At 42.3% G+C, this 16074-nt stretch overlaps 1 protein-coding gene across 3 annotated transcripts in view; it reads right to left on the bottom strand.

The window, feature by feature from the left end:
* Positions 1-16074, bottom strand: part of LOC138751863 (extended synaptotagmin-2-A-like) — a 246502-nt gene that overhangs the window by 4023 nt on the left and 226405 nt on the right. For all 3 annotated transcript variants that reach the window (XM_069914724.1, XM_069914725.1, XM_069914726.1), the window contains 6 exons: positions 14282-14431; positions 9718-10106; positions 8367-8465; positions 5388-5519; positions 4344-4449; positions 335-381 (listed from right to left, as the gene is read on the bottom strand). In XM_069914724.1, the coding sequence (XP_069770825.1) occupies positions 335-381; positions 4344-4449; positions 5388-5519; positions 8367-8465; positions 9718-10106; positions 14282-14431 (923 nt within the window). The remainder of the gene's footprint in view (positions 1-334; positions 382-4343; positions 4450-5387; positions 5520-8366; positions 8466-9717; positions 10107-14281; positions 14432-16074) is intronic.

Here is a 16074-nt window from a genome sequence, read left to right as displayed (position 1 = left end):
GCCAACCATATTCACTTTATTGTTTGTCCATCATTTATTTCCACATATTCAAATCATTTCACACTTCATCTCCCCTTCCCTTATTTCAACATCCACTCTCAAACTCTTGACTCCTTTGCCTTCTATATCTTGTGCAAATCTATCCATTTACAACTCAGGCTCCCTCGGCCTCCGGGTCAGAATTCCATACATGATCATTCTGCCGAGTATCTCATTTTTCTCTATCACACTGTGGTGTGCTTTGGGACAAGTTGCAGCTACCTGTACGGCATCTTCCTTGGCAAACACATTAACCAGGCACATTAACTTCAGGAATCAAAGACTTGGTACTTACCACTGTGTAGAGCCTTTAGTCACCTCCTCAGCCATTTCTATTAGGAGCTATGATGAAAGATCAAGAATGTTAAAGACCATCTTAATACTAGAGATCTGAACTATTGTATTTTATTCTTTCAAATGCGAACTAGCTATTCCTCAGCCTGGTCGTGCTGGCTCTGATGCTCCTGTATCTCTTCCCCGATGGGAGCAGCTGAAAGATGCTGTGTAGTAGGGTGGAAGAAATGCTCAATGATTTTGTGCAACCTCTTTGGACAACGATCCTCGTGGATCACTTCGATGGTGGGGGGGGTGGGGGGCGGGGGAGAATGGAGACTCTGGTGATCCTCTCTGCCACTCCTATGGTCCTGTGGATTGACCTCCGATCCATTTCTCTGCAGCAACCGCACCAGACTGCAATGCAGTCAGTCTGGATGCTCTCAATAGAGCTCCTATAGAATGGTGGTGGGTAGGCCTTGCCCGCTTCAGTTTTCTCAGGGAAGTGCAGTCATTGTTGCACCTTTCTGACAAGTGAGGAGATGTTGAGTGTCCACAACAAGTCACTAGTTAAGTGAACTCTAAGGAACTTGATGGTCTCCATTCTCTCTCCTACAGAGTTGTTGATAAGCAGTGGAGGGTGGTTATTCCCAGTCTTCCTGAAGTCCACGATCCTCTCCTTCTTCTTGTCCATGTTAAGATTCAAGTTGTTACTCTTGCACCATTTCACGAGATTTTCCAATTTTTGTCTGTAGCACGACTCGTCGTTGTTGCTGATGAGGCCGACTACTGTTGTGTCATCTGCAAACTTGATGACAATGTTGGAGCTGGATCTGAAAATCCAGTCGTGGGTCAGTAGCGTGAACAGGAGCAGGCTGAGCACACAGCCCAGAAGTACTTGATATTTTGGATTCTGCTATTGACCTGGACAGACTGTGGTCTTTCCTTTAGGAAGTCCTGGATCTAGTTACAGAGAGGGCTGTTGAGTCTCAGCAAAGATAGCTTCTCCACCAGCCTCTAGGGAATAATCGTATTAAATGCCAAGCTGAAGTCAATGAATAGCAGCCTGGCATATGAGGCGTCGTTCTTTAGGTGGGTCAGAATGGAGTGAAGCGACAAGGCTACACTGTAGCATTGTCTGTGGAACGGTTTCTTTTATAGGTGAATTGAAATGGATCCAGCATCTCTGGGAGGTGTGCTTTGACGCATTCTATCATCAGATGCTTGAAGCATTTCATCATGGTGGAAGTCCATGCCATAGGTGGTAGTCATTGTGGCCTGTTATTGTTGTTATTGTTTCCCTCTTGGGTACCGGGATGATGGTGGCTGTCTTGAATTCTGCAGGAATGAGACATAGCTATTTCTACCACATTATTTCTCACCCTAGCTCCTCCTCTTTAAGGAAAACATCCTAGCCTATCCAATTCTCCAATGATTACAGAAAAACCCCATCACTCGAGATTTGGCCCTGTGGCGTAATCAAATTCAGGAGGACTTCAGGAGGACTAGGAACAAACACCCTCCACTACTCATCAACAACTCTGTAGTGGAGACTTCAGGAGGACTAGGAACAAACACCCTCCACTACTCATCAACAACTCTGTAGTGGAGAGAATGGAGAGCACCAAGTTCCTTAGAGTTCACTTCACTAGTGACCTATCATGGACACTCAACATCTCCTCACTTGTCAGAAAGACACAACAACAGCAGGCAAGGCTCCCGGCCACCATTCTATAGGAGCTCTATTGAGAGTGTCTAGGCTGGCTGCATCACAGTGTGGTATGGTTGCTGCAGAGAAATGGATCGGAGGTTAATCCACAGGCCCATAGGAGTGGCAAGAGGATCAGTGGAGTCTCCCTATCCCCTCCCACCCCCCCCCCCCCCATCGACGTGATCTACCGGGGTCGTTGTCTGAAGAGGGCGTGCAAAATCACTGAGGAATTCTTCCACCCTACATACAGCATCTTTCAGCTACTCCTATCGGGAAAGAGATACAGGAGTATCAGAGCCAGTACCACCAAGCTGAGGACCAGCTTTTTCCCATGGGCAGTGAGAATATTCAAAGGAACTGCTCTCACTAACCATCTGAGACTCTTATATGTACAAAGCAATATTTATTTATTTGTACAGATGAAATACTTGTCCTACATGTGCACTGTATGTGCGTTATGTCTGATTGTGTGTCTGCATCTTTTGCACCACGGACCAGAGAACAGTGTTTCGTCGGGTTGTACTTGTACAATCAGATGATAATAAACTTGACTTGAACTTGAAGGGCCTTGTTTTTTTTTTCACCTCACATAACATAAATGTTTTTTTTTTAATGTCGTCAGTAGAAACGAAAACAGGGAAGAGGGTCCATAGGCTTTCAGCAGTCCTAGGGAGCCATAGCTGAAAATAGGATGAGAATGGCTGCTCTAAACTCTGCCCAAACCAATGTTTTATAATGATATATCATTACATCTATGTTTCTATTCTATCCAATAGTGAATGAAGACGATTGAAAGAGCTAAATAATCTCTCAACCAATGGGAATGAAAAAATAACTGAAAATAGAGAGGAGCATTTAACAGCAGAAGAAAAATAACTGCCAACATTATGGGTTCGAACCGTTCTTGATGAAGGGTTCCACCCTAAAACAAGATGAATGTTTTATCCCCATTGATGCTGCTCAACCCATTGTGTTTCTTCAGTAGAGTATCCATGCTCCAGATTCCAACATCTGCAATCTTTCCAGCCAACACACAAAAGGTTCAGGCATGTGCATGTGGACATTGTTGGCCCACTACCCATCTCTAAATAGGACCTATTTAGAATGGTGGACAGGTTCATGAGGTGGCCAGAAGCTGTTCCAATCACTGACACGATTGCAGAGACATGCATCCAGATGCTGATCGCCACCTCGATGGCGATGTTTGGGCTCCCTGCCCACATCACCTCGGACAGAGGGGCACAGTTCACCTTGGCTCTATGGTCAGTGGCCATGCAGCCACCAAGAATCCAGCTCCACCAGACGACTGCGTACCACCCTCAATCGAATGGCCTGGTGGAACATTTCCACAGGCACCTGAAGTCTACCCTGATGGCATGTCTCCAAGGGCCCAACCAGGTAGATAAACTTCCCTGGGTGCTACTGGGCATTTGCAGAGCCCCCAAGGAAGACCTGGCAGTGTCACCTGCCAAACTAGTTTACGACATACCACTCACAGTATCTGGTGAATTCGTGCCTGCACCCCTTAGCCAAGAGGACACACCATCAGAAGCCCTGACCAGACTTTGGGAGAGACTTGGAACACTGGCTCCAGTGCCGACGTCCCACCATGGAGAAAGGCCCTCCTTCAAACCCAAAGACCTGCAGCAGAGCGAGTATGGTCTCAAAAAGTATGTATATGAAGGATCCTTCAAAGTGGTACATCATAAGGCAAAGAGGTTTGGATGTGAGTGGTTGAGAGGAGACATTTATCATAGACCACCTCAAGCTGGCACACCTGGACATTGAGCACTGGTCCCAGCAGTCAAGAGGCGAGGGTGGCCACGGAAAGCAGCCAGTGTACGGAATATGGTTTCAGCACCTCCTATCACCAGCTCTGAGGGGGGATCATGTGGCGGCTCACCACGTGGTAGGCGAACCAGCACCAGCAGTCGCGGTCAAGTTTGCAGTCAGAGACATACTCAGGAGCTCTCAGTGAGGGGCAAACAACGGGCAGGAAGTTGACATCACTTCTGCCCCACACCCATTGCCCTTTTTAAGTGTGCAAGTTTGAATCAGTAAATCATTTGGTTTGAAACTCGGCGTGTTTCTTCCACTCGTGTGCTGATAGCACAAGTGTTTTTTTTAAAATAGGCACTGGAACAACAGGTTTGTACATTTTCTTTGACTGGTATCAACTTTTGGATACTTAACTGACTAGTAATTTTCATTCTAGCTCAGTACCAATATTCTTTTGATGATGTTGCTGTCCAAAGATCTCTTGCAGTTTCACTTTATTAAAGAAGCTTTCTGATTGAAGCCATGAATGGCAGATACTTACCTTTCCCAGCAACCCTTTATCCCTTGATAAAAAACCACCACTGTTCTTCACTGCTACATCCAGAGTCCTCTTATGTACCTCTGCTTGTGAGACAATGAACTCAAATCTGTCAGGGAAAAATAATTAGGAATATTTTCCATGAAATTCTGTTTCATTAACAAAATATTTATCTGTGAACAAAGAGCATGAACTACAATGGATCACCGACTCTTGTGAGATTAACATTCCACTAGCATGTTTCACTCAGTTTTATATTAATACAGCTTGTGTGCTCATAGGAAGACAAATCTTAAATAACTACTTAAAATTTGAACAAAATATCCTTTGTGGTGGTGCAATTTTGATCTGTGGGTCAACAGAGAGTCATTGAATGTTGATCTCAGTTCCCTGCAGCTGGTTGAAACCTGACAGCAGAATGAGTGCCTCTTACCTGCCCTTTTGCTTTACTGGCTGCCTGAGAAATACACGAGGGTGGGCAGAATTACAGTGTGAGAGAAGGGAAAAGAACCAAATCCAACCTCTTTCCTTGTCTCCAGGACCTGTTCCAGGATGCCAGTGGCCTCCAACATTTAAAAAAAATGATCAATAACATTTTTCACTTCTGTGTACTACCTACAGAAGTGGAAAGGCAACATTGCCATGGTTGATTCTATCCTCACTGAAGCATCAATGTAAATACAATATCTAGCAGTCATTATTAAACAGAAAGGAGGAATACTGGCCAATTGGTTCTTTCCTTTTTTATTCTCAGTACAGGAAAACCAACCTACTCAGCACAGCAAAGAATTGAATCATACATCATCAATTAGTGAGATTTCGTCCACATCAGGTTAGCCAGAGTGGAGAGAACATAACAAATTTATACCTGAATGCATTTTCTACAGAAAACAATAATGTTATAATAGTGATATGATTAACCATTTTTTTGTAAATTTAGCAACTGTTGTACCACTGAATCGTATCTCTACTGTTGAGCCTTCACCCATCAACCTGTGAACAATAAACAGTATTCAAAGAAATAAATGAAAAGGTTATTCCACCCACGTTTCATCATAGACTGGATTTAGTTGTTTTTTCAACACGGATGTTTTTCTCCTTCCTGATCTTCTCTTGTCAGGCAGCAAATACAATCGAACATATGGGTCTGAACCATCCTCAGAAAAAGCTATCAAATTTCTGCAGGAGAACATAAGTTTATAATGTAATGAGACTAACATCAGTTTCTTTGTGGAGAAGATTATACCATTGCCCTCAATTAACCAAACTTAAAATTTATGCATGTTTATATTTTACATTTATGCCAACTAATATTGCTTTTTATTTTCCAGTTCTAACATTACTTTTTATTCCTTAGTTCACTAAATATCTATCATCCAGTAACCACATCACATCTCCTTAATAAGGTGCTAGACACAAATCAAGTCACCTCCAAACATCCACAGTGCAACATAAGAAAGCGTTGGATTGAAGATTTCAGGCGTCCTAGTCCACAGACAATCTAATGTGGGCTGAGCTCTTTCCATCAAGATATTTTGACTCTTTTCCTAAGTTACATAAAAACATTGGAGCAGGCATTTCTGCACCCCAACTCAGTTTTAAATAGACATCAGTAATAATCTTGAATCCTAGAGAGTATTCAATTCCAGTCCAGGCAAAAAATTCCAAATCACCTAGTTTACAAAGCTCACATAGACATGTGACCACAGGATAGGCATATCTAGGATATGGCAGGTAGGGCAAAGAACAGGGGCGCAAATATCAGGGGGTGCCACTGTCCTTGCCTCAGCCGCCCAATATCCAAGTCAGGCTAGCCCCATCCCACTTCCTCTGGAGTGCCGCTATTGGCGACGGGATGGGATTTCATTGGGCGTGTCAGGGTCGCTGGCCACAGCCACTTCCAGCAAGGAAGCACAGCACACAAGCGGCACTTGCACCTCATAGCTGGATACAAATTGATTTGATTCCTGCTCTTTAATGTGGCTTCGGCATTGATTGATTGTGTTATCCAGATAACAGATAACAGTGCTGCTGGAGCTCACCTGAGAGCCACTCCGGCACATCTATAAAAAGGCAAAATAGATAAGTGGAGAACTTAACAGCCGATACAGGGGATTTTACAGAAGCAGGTTTTGGGGAGATTCACCACCACCACCACCACCTGCAAGGTCCTATCTATTCCCTTCTCCCTCCAGTCTGAGCCAAAATGGATAGATTAACTATTTTCTATCCCTTTCCTCGGAAACAGAGTCCGCCTGAAGATACTGGCGGTGAAACAGCTCAACTTAGATTGTATTAATTTCAATGTGTTGGGAATGGGAATGTAAGCGAACACTGATGCAGTTAGTCCAACTGCTCGCTCCATCTATCTCTTTGCGGTGCTCTGACTCTCTCTCTCTCTCTTCTCTCTCCCCCTTTCTACACACACACACACACACACATCTCTCTTAGAATCTCACCTTCCACATCTGCGCAGACTCTGCATCTTTATCTTCGGGTACGTCTCCCTGACCGTAACCCTTGAATGTTTCAGTCTCCCCATGATTTATCATCCCTCTCTTTCTCTCTTTCGGACTTCCCTCTCCTCGCTTCTCGCCGCGTCTCTCTCAGATCTCTTCCTGTTTCCTCATCTATCTTGTTTACCCTGAATCACTGCGGCACATTAACACCTCTGCTACATTAAAGCAGTTTCCCTGGCGTGGAAACCTACTTAAAGTAAAACCATTCCTGAGCACTGGGCGCATTTGGGTCATTTTACTTCGAGAGGTGAACTGTTTATTCACAGGAAATGGCCAAAAAAACATTCCAAGTTCCTCTTGGATCCTTGCACACTGACAAGAGGAGTAACAAATCAATACAGTCTAATAATTTCCCACTGCTACCCAAATAAGTAGGGTTGAGTAATCTCAAAAAGCCTTCGTGGGCAGGCAAGGAGGGGTAAGGTGTGACAATGCAGAGGAAGGGGGTATTGGAGAATAAAGGGCAAATCGAACCTCAACAAGTGAAGCCAGCAATTTAGACGCCTGTCACTAACAATAGAATCCCTCTCTCAAAGCCAACCCACAGCATAGCATCAGCAGGCAATTTATACTGTGGGCAAATTTTACTGGCATTCGTTTGTATTCTGCAAACGAAATCCACCAATAGCTTTCACACATGTTCACTATGTCTACTGTGTATGTGATGTATTCACTGTTTAAAATTATATATATGTCTTATTCAGTGTATCTGCATGTGTATTCAGTGTTTGAATGTATTTATGGTATGACTTTTATACATCTTCATTGTTGATTTTCTCTGTGTGTGATCGTCATGTTTGGATTTATTTAGACATCTTCACTTTATATCCACTATCTTTGTAATTGAAGGGGGAATAATTAGAACCCAAATACTCCTTGTAAATTACCAACTAGAGAGAGAGATAGAATGTGATATATATCTGAGTGTGTGTGTGTGTGAGAGAGAGAGAGAGAGAGAGAGAGAGAGAGAGAGAGAGAGAGAGAGAGAGAGAGAGAGAGAGAGAGAGAGAGAGAGCAACAAGTGATACAAAACTGAAGATGGAATTAAAGGCCTTCCTGTCCTTAAAAGTTAATGTACATGATTTTTGCTTTTGAAATTGATGGGAGTCCTGACACTGTAACCTCTCAGTGTGGCTTTATTGATCTCCAGATTGCGCAGAATGTGAGTGAGTATGATCTTTGTGGCAATGGAATGGGGGACTGGACTTGCATATGACCCAGGTAATTCTGAGTGAGTCGATGTCGACTGACACCGGCCCGAAGTTATCAGCAGGAGGCCAGGGGCACAGAAGCCGCGGGGCTTCACCTTCCAACCAGGAAAGGAATGACAGGTAAGAAACACAGACTTTTAATATATTAATGCAACGTGTGTGTGATTTACGGTTGGTGCGAGGCAGTTTATTGTGGTATTTTTAAACGACAGGGTGCGATGTCAGTGACAGCTCTAGGGTGCTACTTGAGCTAGATACACCACTGGAGCACCTGGCCATCATCCTGCAATACCTACCGGCAAGCATGCACGACGACAATGAGCTTGTTTCTTTGAGAACTGTGCCGAAGTGTCAGTTGAATCTGACCCAGAGGTGACTGGCCAAAAGTTGTTCCACTATAACACAAAAGCAGCACAAATATTCACTCAAAAAATAAATTAAAATCGTGTATCACAAACACAAAAGATAATTAAAATCATGTATCACATGCAAAACAGAAGATCAAAGAACAATCATCTTTAAACAAGCTCAAGTATTTCTTCAAACAGTATGTTGATATCCAACTAGGGAAGGGGCCATACTGGATCTTGTATTGGGATATGAGCCTCAGGATTCAAGGGGAAATGACTTCAGGAAGAGTGATCACAACTCCTTCAGTTTGAAGATAGTTATGGATAAGTCTGGACCATGGGGAAGACCTCAACTGGGGGAGAAAGGAAATTATATTATTAGGCAGGAATTAGGGACATAGTTACTGGGCAAGTCCACATCTGACACTTGGGCATTGTTTGAAGGCCAGCTGATCAGAATTCAGGACAGCATATTCAGGTTACTCACCCAGCTTATTCCCTTCCGCCATCAGATTCCTGAATGGACAATGTCCCTCAGACACAACCTCACTTTCTCTTCTTTTTGCACTAATTTATTTTTTTAAAGTCCAGCAATATTTGATTCTTGTGACGTTACTGCACAACGAATTTCATAACATGTTGACGACAATAAATTTTAATGCTGATTCTGCCAGTTGCAATCTATTTGCACTCACTTGCATTGAGCCAGCAGACTATCCATTTATTTGGAGAGGGTTCCAAATGAGGAGGAAATGGTTTGTAATCAAATAAACTGAACATTCCAATTTTTTTTCTTAACCATCACAAATCAGCTTGTGCTCATTAATGTACGATTGATTTCAGCTAATCAAATACCTCAATTTTGCAATTATTATCCTTCTTTTCAAACTACTTCAGGCCTTGCTCCTTCCTGCTTCTCATATCTTACAATCCTCCGATCATTTGCCTTTCCAATTCCAACCTTGTACGCCGTTTCCATTTTAATCATCCCAGCACCTTCATCTATACCTCCTTAAAGGCTACCACTCTGACGAGGCTTTAATCTATCCTTACACGGCTTGGTCCCAAATTCAGCATGTCCCCATGGAACAACTTTGAATGCTTTCTTCTGTTAGAAGCCTATGTGAATACAAATTGTTATGTAAAGTCAAAAATATCTTTCCCTCAGTAACATTTACTGTATACTGTAGCAAACAAAATCCAAAGATTCGATAATTAAAGCCAACTTGCAAGATGGAATTATGTAATTCCACTCGCCCCCATCTCTTCTCAGTATAGAAGTAAGTAGGGGTTATACTTTTGCAGTTGACGAAGCCTCTGGTGTAGCTCCTGTGTGGCGAAGGGTAGTGATATGTCAGAGGCAATACTTGGGGTTGACTCTTTGGCCGTTAGGTGTGATGGAGAGCTTGTTTGACTGCAGGTGATATGAGCCATTGAAGTTTGTGGAAGAACTGTTGATTTCTGTGGGCTCTGGGAAGAAGTACTGCTGTTCTCCCCCTGGTCCATCTTCTCAGCCTTTTTGATGCTGTCACCACCAGCAGCTGGGGCTGATTTATTTGATTCGGTGGGAGCAACCGGCTGCATTTTTGGCGTTGACCTCCTGCTGTCCTTGCTTTGTGACGACTGTTTCTTTAATTTAGCCGAGGAAAGGCCTGTAGGTTTGTCTTGTTTTTCAATAGCAAGGATCTATGAAGACAACAAAATGTGAGAATTACTTCACAACTTGACTGATAATTATAAAGACAGTTCCTCTGAAAGTCTTTTGAAGAGTTTAGGACTGACATTAACATCAACTGGATAGGATAACCTGGATAGTCAACTAGTTTAAGAAAAAGAAAGAAAATGCGGAAATTGTTCAGATTTTCAGAATCTGCAGTATGCTGTCTTTGGATCATTTTTCAAACAATTGGAATCTGCAAGGGTGAGAAGACAACAAGGTTTTCTGACGGGATGATACAGATAACTCAGCACTGGATTTCTCCTGTATGATTCTGCCCCTTGAGAAGCAGTCCAGACCACATTCTTCTCTTGGACAGATTCTCCTTTGACATATTTCAACTAAATTCACCTTAGAGTCTGATTATTGTATCTTGATCTTTCATATTAAAAAAAAACCAACCACATTTCTGGCATTCATAGGGTCATTGTCATACAACATACAGCCCTACAGCCCAACTTGCCCATGCCCAACCACACCAACTGTGTTCGCCCCATATTCCCCTAAACCCACTGTAGTCATGTAGTACACTTCTATGAGATCACTCCTCATCTACCTGCGCTCTGAAGAGTAAAGTCCAAGCCTGCTCAACCTCTCCCTGTAGCTCAGGCCTCTGAGCTCTGGTAACATTCTTGTAAATTTTCCCTGTCCCCTCTTTAGTTTGACAACACCCTTCCTGCAGTGTGGTGATCAAAGCTACATACCCCAAATGGGGCATCACCAAGATCTTAAACAACTGTAACATGAACCGCCCAAATTCTATGCTCAAAACTCTGACTGATGAAGGCCAATGTGCTGAAAACCTTTTTGACCACCCTATCTACCTGTAACTCCACTTTCAAGTACTCCTTGATCCCTCTGCTTTACCACACGCCCCAGATTCCTACCATTCACTGACTAGGTCATACCCATGTTAGACTTCCGATAATATAACACCTCACATTTCTCTGTGAGGTGCAGCATGGTTGGCTTAGCAGTTAATGCAACACCTTTCCAGTGCCAGCAATCGGAACCGGGTTCAAATCCCGCGCCGTCTGTAAGGAGTTTGTATGTTCTTCCTGTGTCTGCGTGGGTTTTCCACGGGGGTCTCTGGTTTCCTCCAACAGTTCGAAATGTTCTGGGAGTCAAAGCTAATTGGGGGTGATTGGGCAGCATGGACTCATGGGCCGAAATGCCTGTTACCGTGCTGCGTATCTAAATGAAATTCCATCAAGTTTTCCTCTGCTCACCTGTCCATCCGATCAAGATCCTGCTACAATCTTTGCCAATCGTCTTCACTATCTACAACGTCAGATACATAAGAGTCATCCTTAAACTTGTTATTATAACATGTATGTTTTCATCTAAATCATTGACTGGGATTAGAGAGACTAAAGTTATTTAGTTTATGTATTAATGTATTTAGAGTACTGCTTGTTTAGAATTTTTACCAGTTCTGTGAATGTGAGGGACAGGGATCAGACAGTTTGTCGCTGTGGATCAAGCAAGAAGTCTTGTTTGATGGTCGGTAAGAACATTTCAATAATGTTTGTTGACCTCGAACTCAAGTTACAATATTTCAAATATCTCAAGCTATCTTAACTATTTCAAGTTATCAAGTAACTTCAAAGAATTGTAATAATTAACAATGTTTCTACAACTGAAGAAATGATATTCTATCAAAGATGAAATGCAACACAGTTCAAAATTGTATTTGCATCAATAAACAACATTAAACTGAACTTATTGTTGGATTTTGTGATGGAATAGAGAATGAGATGAACACCAATAATTTAAATTAAACATACTGACATTCAGAAGAGAACAGCACTAAACCCTGTGCACACCACTCGTCACAGACATGCAGTGCAGTCCAAAAAACAACCTTCCACCATCATCCCTTGCTTATTCCCATGAATCCAATTTTCTATCCATTCTGCTTTCCTTGAATCCCGTGCAATCTATCCTTCCAGAGCAGCCCTGTCAAATGCCTTGCTGGAATCCATATATACAATATCCATAGCTGCCCTCGCCAACCATGTTGGTCACATCTTCAAAACTCTCAATTAGATTTGTAGACAGCAAAAATCAATAAAGACCATCGGCAGCACTGTGCTGTGTAACAAGTACCTGACGGATGTAACATGTTTTGCATTGCATCTCAAACCAGAGTGAACTTTTATCCCTAATAACGAGAGAATTAAACTAAATGGATGACAAAATAAGGAAGTTATAGTTTTTTTTCAAACTCATAAGCAATAATAAAGTACAGTTTCTACATCCTTAGTGGAAGATCTTTTCTACATCCTTACAACAGTGGAGGACGTGAGAAAAATAACTGACGCTGGGTGCCACTAACTCTAATCAGATTAAATTACAACAGACATATCTTGTCTTTCTAAATTTAAAAAAAAATCATCAACAAACCTTCGAGCAATAGATCATAGATGGGGCCTTCTCCCTCACTCCCTCCAATATTCTACCTGATCTACATCACTTTTCTAAATCATCGAGACCACGGAGTATAAACCATTTTCCAGCACTTGATTCACTTAATATCCAGAAATCTAGTTATGGGTTGAATAACATTATTTAATAATACATGAAATCACTGTTTCTACTCCCATCGGTAACTTTTTACCTTATTTCTAACTTCAATGTGATTCTAGATCTTCAAGTGCTGAGCCACTGCAATCCTCTTTGCTGCTGTATCAGAACCATCCATCCCATGATCTTTCCTTCCTAAATGCCATATAACCCCATATAGTCTCTCTAATCCCAGTCAATGATTTAGATGAAAACATACATGTTATAATAACAAGTTTAAGGATGACTCTTATGTATCTGATGTTGTAGATAGTGAAGACGATTGGCAAAGATTGTAGCAGGATCTTGATCGGATGGACAGGTGAGCAGAGGAAAACTTGATGGAATTTCATTTAGATACGCAGCACGGTAACAGGTATTCATTTCCCAGCCTTGGCCACCTCACAGTCAGAGGTCTATAAAGGCAATCAGATCATACTCATTTACAGGTATCTATTTGTGCAGAACTCATCTATCTTGCTGTAAATATGAACACACAAATATCCAGGATCGTGCCCAGGCAGTTTTAGTTGAAATTTGCATTGTTTGGTTCAAACATCCAGAGCTTAAGGGCCTGTTCCTCTGTTGTTCAGTTTTATGTATGCTTCATGAATTCAGAGAACGAGCCTTTAATTTTATCGTAATTTTTATCTTTTCTATTTGCTAGTTCACTGTTTAGTTACTTCTTCCTGATGCACTTTGCTGATACTTTACTTGCATCACAACCTCTCCTTTCTTTTCTCCCTCTTCCCAAATAACCTTACCCTTTATCCATTTGACACTTGGCTTTTCTCCCATCTGGTTTTGTCCCTCTGCCATGCTAACTTAAACTCTACCCAACAGTGCCAGAAAGTCCCTTTATGAGGATATTGGATTCATTCCCATTACGGTGCTACTAATCCAGCTGGCTGAGGTCTAACTTGATCAGAAACAGTTCCACAGAATCTTAAGCACTCCTTCTGTAACCATTTCTCCTCATGCTCATCTGCTCTAGCATCCCATTTCTGCTTTGAATGGCATGCATTACAAATTTTTAAGCAACCAGTCTATTAGAAATAAATTTTTAATGTAAAAAAAACATATCCTTCTAAATCAGTATCATCATTTGAGGCGAAGAACTTGGCAAGCACATCCGGAGTCTTACTGCACTTGTGGTCCTGCTTTTTACTTTCTTTCCCAACCCTCTAAACTCTACCTGCAGGCCCTTATTCCTCTTTCTCCCCATATCAGTAATACTGCAGCCACACATCATCCTGGTTTCAAGTCTTCAGCCACCATTACGTTTCCACTCCCAATCAATCCCTAGTGTCAATCTTCCATGGAACTCCTAACACCTGCAGAGGAATAGACTGTGGGAGAAGTGCATCAAGACAGTTATCATTAAAATACCACCGCATGATGAAATGTAGTTTTTTTTTCAGGGAGCCCAATCCCTATGAAGGTAACTACTCAAGCAGGAATATTCTGATATAAGTTTTATAATTGGAAACACGACTGTTATTTTAGAACAATCCCATTTGATGAAGAATTAGCCCGTTCAGAAGTTGGTCTTTTACTAAGTGAGACACATTCCACCTACGCGAAGCATTATCTTCATCTTCAGAGTGCTGCTGGGACCAGAGTTGTTCAACTGGAACCGCTCATTCATAGTTAGGTCTTCAGTTTCCAGCAGCTCTTTAAGAGGCAGATTATATGAACCAAGTGAGCAATGCTGATGGTCATCTTTAACCTGGACGGACAAAGCAGAAAACTCATTTCAAATCATTCAGCAAAACATGATCCTTGAATAAATGCAATGGAAATGGATTCAACTAAGAGCAGAAATATTTTTCTACAGAGGGTACTGGGTCTATGGAATGAGCTACTCAGACAGTGGTAGCGATGGGCGCTATTGAAATATTTAAAATACATCTGGACAGGTACCTGAATAGGAAATGTTTAGAGAAATACGGGCTGAATGGAGGCAAATGGGACCGGCAAGAGTAGACCGAGAGGCTGGTGGAGAAGCTATCCTTGCAGGGACTCGACACCCCTTTCTGTAACTGGATCCTGGACTTCCTAACGGAAAGACCACAGTCTGTCCAGGTCTGTAGCAGAATATTGAGCAGCTTCCCACTGACCACTGGTGCCTCTCAGGGCTGTGTACTCAGCCCACTCCTGTTCACACTATTGACCCACGACTGCGTCGCCAGGTCCAGCTCCAACAGGGTCATCAACTTTGCAGAGGACACAGCAGAAGTTGGGCCTCGTCACTCGTCTCCACATTTCAGAGAAAAAGTGGAAGATTTTGTGAAAAGGTGCGAGTCTCAAGATTATGGAGATGATCGTGGACTTAAAAGAGGACCAGGAATGATCAGCTTACACTATATATCAACAATTCTGTAGAAGAGGGAGTGGAGAGTACCAAGTTCTTTGGAGTTCACTTAACTAGTGACCTATCGTGGACAATCAACATCTCCCCACTTGTCAGGAATGCGCAAAAGCAAGAGCACTTCCTAAGAAGATTGAAGCAGGCAAAGCTACAAGCCACCATTATATCAACCTCTATAGGAGCTCTATCGAGAGTGTTCTGACCGGCGGCATCAGTGTGGTACGGTTGCGGCAGAGAAATGGATCGGAGGTCATTCCACAGGATGATAAGAGTGGCAGAGAGGATCACTGGAGTCTCCCTCCCTCCAGTGAAGTTATCTACCAGGATATTTATTTGAAGAGGGTATACAAAATCATTGAGGACCCCTTCCACCCTGTATACAGCATCTTTCAGCTGCTTCTGTCGGGCAAGAGATACAAGAGTATCAGAGTTAACACCAACAAGCTGAGGGACAGCTTCTTCCGGCGGGCAGTGAGAATGCTGAATGACCAAAGGAACTGCTCACATTAACCATCCGAGACTCTCAGATTTACAAAACAATATTTATTTATTTGTACAGATAAAATACCGTATGTTTCAGCTTATAAGAAGGCCCTTGAAACACCCAAAAAATATGCCAAAAACAAGGGTCGTCTAACAAAAACGTGACCTTAAAACTCTACTCAAAATACCACTCGATTGGTTCCATAACCTACTCAGACTCCACCCTACAACAAATTTTTAAATGACCGATATTTTAGAAATAAATTTTTAATGTAAAAAAAACATATCCTTCAAAATCAGTATCATCATTTGAGGCGAAGAACTTGGCAAGCACATCCGGAGTCTTACTGTTTACACTGTCATCATACGGGTCCCAGTCTGAGTTCTCTGTACTCTCCATTGCACGAGAGATGCTGCATTTTTTGAAAGATTCTGTAACAGTCTCTACACTCACTTTATCCCATGCTTTGACCACAAAAACATCGTGATGCACTTCCCTGCTTTTAGTAACGGATTTT

The sequence above is a fragment of the Narcine bancroftii genome, chromosome 1, assembly GCF_036971445.1.
Source record: "Narcine bancroftii isolate sNarBan1 chromosome 1, sNarBan1.hap1, whole genome shotgun sequence".
In the NCBI taxonomy this organism is placed as follows: domain Eukaryota; kingdom Metazoa; phylum Chordata; class Chondrichthyes; order Torpediniformes; family Narcinidae; genus Narcine; species Narcine bancroftii.
This window is presented reverse-complemented; position numbering and strand designations above follow the sequence as displayed.